At 47.3% G+C, this 3,221-nt stretch overlaps 1 gene segment (V, D, J or C); it reads right to left on the reverse strand.

The window, feature by feature from the left end:
* Window positions 1–808: 808 nt before the first annotated feature.
* LOC111521504 lies at window positions 809–2,808 on the reverse strand. The segment is given in 2 exon segments: window positions 809–1,774; window positions 1,899–2,808. Coding segments are annotated over 2 exon segments (357 nt in total).
* Between the last annotated feature and the right edge of the window lie 413 nt (window positions 2,809–3,221).

The following is a 3,221-nucleotide window of genomic DNA, read 5'->3' on the forward strand; positions in this document are numbered from 1 at the left end:
ATCTCTGTTCCACTCCATGTCCTGCATTTCTTCTCTGGTATTTTGGGATCTGGTTGTCTCAGCTTCTGTGAAGTCTATCATAGAAGGAAGTTGAGTGCCCAAGGAGGGACCCAATAATGTAGACTTGAGGTAAAGGCTTAGGCTAGGATGTGGTGAGCCAAGGAAAAGGCTTTAGGGGACTCTCCTGCCCCCAGGAGGCAAAAGGCCACACCACTGAGGAGTCTGGTGGTCATAGCAAGGTCACAGAAAAATGGGGAAATTGTGGGGAGGGTTTTAAGGTTGTGTTTTGGGAACATAAATCCTGGATGTCAGTAGAGTTAACTGATGATGCCACTGCCCCTGCCAACCAGTGACTCTGCCCCCTGCCTGCTCTTCCTCCCTCTACCTGCTGCAACCTTCAACCTACAGTCCAGTCGTAAACCTTCGCCCATGTGGTCTCTGCTCCTGGCTTTCTTCTACAAGACAACAGACTGACAAGGGTCATGATCATTTGCCCTCCACCTCCCTCACCACCATCAGCTCAGGGCGTCCACTTTAGGGCTCTTTTAACAGGTTATTGCTTCTTCACTGAACATACATGCTTCCCTCCCATTCCTAGGTCTCTATCTTGTTTCTCACATAAGATCTATTTCAGGTGTATTTATTCTTAGTGGTGAAAATCCAAACTTAAATTTTAGTAGAATAAATTGAGAAAAATATGTTTAGACATTTATATGAGACAGCAGTTTTTGTCTACACACAAAATTGTTTTTCATTTTTATTGCATTAAATTAAACTGTTGTGCATCAAAAAACACCATAAAAATGAAAATGTAAGCTACAGACGGGGGAAAGACATGGGGAATGCATATAAATGAATTTTTTTAAATGTGAAATTTAAGCTTCTTCAAAGTTGCTAATGAAGAGGCCTTAGTAATGACTCCTTAAGACATCTGAGCCTCTACTGTGGCCCTGGTGGTCATGAGGGCAGTATGAGGGCTCTCTCTTACTGACTAGGACACAGAAGGTGATGATGGAGCAGAGGGGTAGGTGGAAAATGTATGGACTAGTTTGTTTCCTACTTCTGATCCTTACAAGCCAGGAGACACTGGGGAAAATGACTCAATGTCCCTGAGCCTCCCATCTGTAAAGGAAGAATAAGAATGTTTGATGTGCAAGACTGTTGAAAATCTCTAAGCTATATAACAAATACAAAGAATCAAGCACACATCTCGGGCTCAGCAGTCACTCTTGTTCTGAAGTTACCCAGGAAGTGACAAGCTGCAAGAGGATGCAGCAGAGAAGCAGGCACACTCAGGGCACAGGAAACCTGGACGCTGTTGGTTGGGAGAGCTCTGCGCTCAGTGGGACACAAGACATGCCTTCCAAACAACTGAAAGCTTCCCTTGAAGGAGTGAGACCTGGGTGGGGCCTGTAGCTCTCAAGTCAAAGCTAAGGAAGGAAGTTTACATACAGAATGTCAGTGAATCAGCTGGGCTGTGCCAAGCTGCTGGCACAGAGATACAGGGCCAAGTCACCCATCTCCAAGGTGTTCACATTCAGCTCAGAGCTATAGTTAGGGAACTGGCGACCTGAGAATCGTTCAGGGAAGTTTCCTCTGACTCTTTCTTCCTCCTTATAATACTCAAAGATGAACTGGGGCCCCTGACCCGGGGCCTGTTGGTACCAGGACACAGTGCTGTGCCCAGAGATAGGAGAGCATCTCAGAGTCACTTGCTGTCCTCTTGTTTTGATCAGGTGTGTGGGACTTTGGGTGACTCCAGGCTCCACTGGGCCTGTGGGAAAAGCAGATGGAGAATGAGCTCAGGAGACAGCCTGGAGGTCCTCCCCAAGTTAAAGTGGAGGACATAGGGGTGGGAAACCTGAGAATGGGGCTGCTGTCCTGCGCACAGGACTCACCTGCTCCCAGTAGGCAAAGCAGCGCCCAGCAGAGAAGCCCGGGGCACATGGCACAGTGGGGCAGGCAGCACTGCACCTGATGTAGGGCTTGGTCCTCCTGGGGAAGAGCTGAGTGAGTTCTGGGCCTTGATTTTCCTGATGGGAGGGGTATCCTGTGATGTCACTGTCCTGTGTCCTCCCCATGCAGGCTTCCTTAGGTCTAGTGCTCCACGGACCCTGGACTCTACCTATCCTACAGAACTGGAGGGATGGGTGAAGGCAGAAGCTCCTGTGGTGACACAGTTGCTCCTCTGCCTACGCTGTCCAAGCTCGCAGGCTACCCCATTGCCCTCTCACCCTCGTCCCACCTAGTGCTGCAGTGCTCCGTCACCTGCCTATCGGTGAAGGGTGAGGAGCCTGTGATTAAACCTCAGCTTCCAGCTCTTCCTGACTGTCCCTGCATCATCTTTCTGATGCTAGATTCACACCAATATTTCTTATCGTATTTTCGTGTCCCAGGCAACATTCCCAGCCCCTTTCCTGAGTGGCCAGCGGTACAGAGTTCCCAAGATTTAGTCCATCTGATCAGATCCAAAGCAGACCTGGGTTGTTTGTAAATTATCAAGAGTACAGATTCCCTAGAAATTATTCTAGGGCCTTATCAACTCACAGCAAAGACCTACCCAGCTTTAGACTCAGCACCCTCAATGCCATCCTATATGTAGTGCTCTGGACAGTTTTTGTTATTACCTCCAGATCCACCCTGCCTTCAGAAGCTGACCCCAGTGTATCATGTTAACTGGCTCCTCTTTTCTCTAACTCCAGAGTGAGTTCGGCTTATGGGAGACAGGACAGCAGAGGGAGATAGTGTCACCATCAGTGCTGCTTTGCAAAATCTATTCCCTTGGCTCCTATCTAGCTGGGTTAGAATTCCTGGTGCCTGAAAGTAGTCACACAGTAGCCTGAATGCTTAGCCGCTTAGATATTTCTTTGAGCAGATATCCTAGCTAATGGCTCATAATTTTTTTATTCCGTAAAGTCCTAGAACAGGACACAATTTTGCCAAGGTTTTTGCTACTTACAACAAGGATAACATTTACTTCAATTTCTGATACCTTGTTCCTTATTTCCCCCTAAGCCTTCACCAGAATTGCCCTTAATGCTCTGCTTCAGCAATCAAGTCTTTTGCTAGTCTGCTTCTCCGAATTCTTCCAACCTCTATCCATTACCCATTTGCCATTAACCAAAGCTGCTTCTACAATTTCAGGTACTTGTTATAGCAACAGTGTCACTCTCAGCACCATGTTTTCTTTCAATCTCTTTCTTACTGCTATAGAGAAATAC

The sequence above is a fragment of the Piliocolobus tephrosceles genome, unplaced genomic scaffold, assembly GCF_002776525.5.
Source record: "Piliocolobus tephrosceles isolate RC106 unplaced genomic scaffold, ASM277652v3 unscaffolded_39781, whole genome shotgun sequence".
Classification (NCBI taxonomy): Eukaryota; Metazoa; Chordata; class Mammalia; order Primates; family Cercopithecidae; genus Piliocolobus; species Piliocolobus tephrosceles.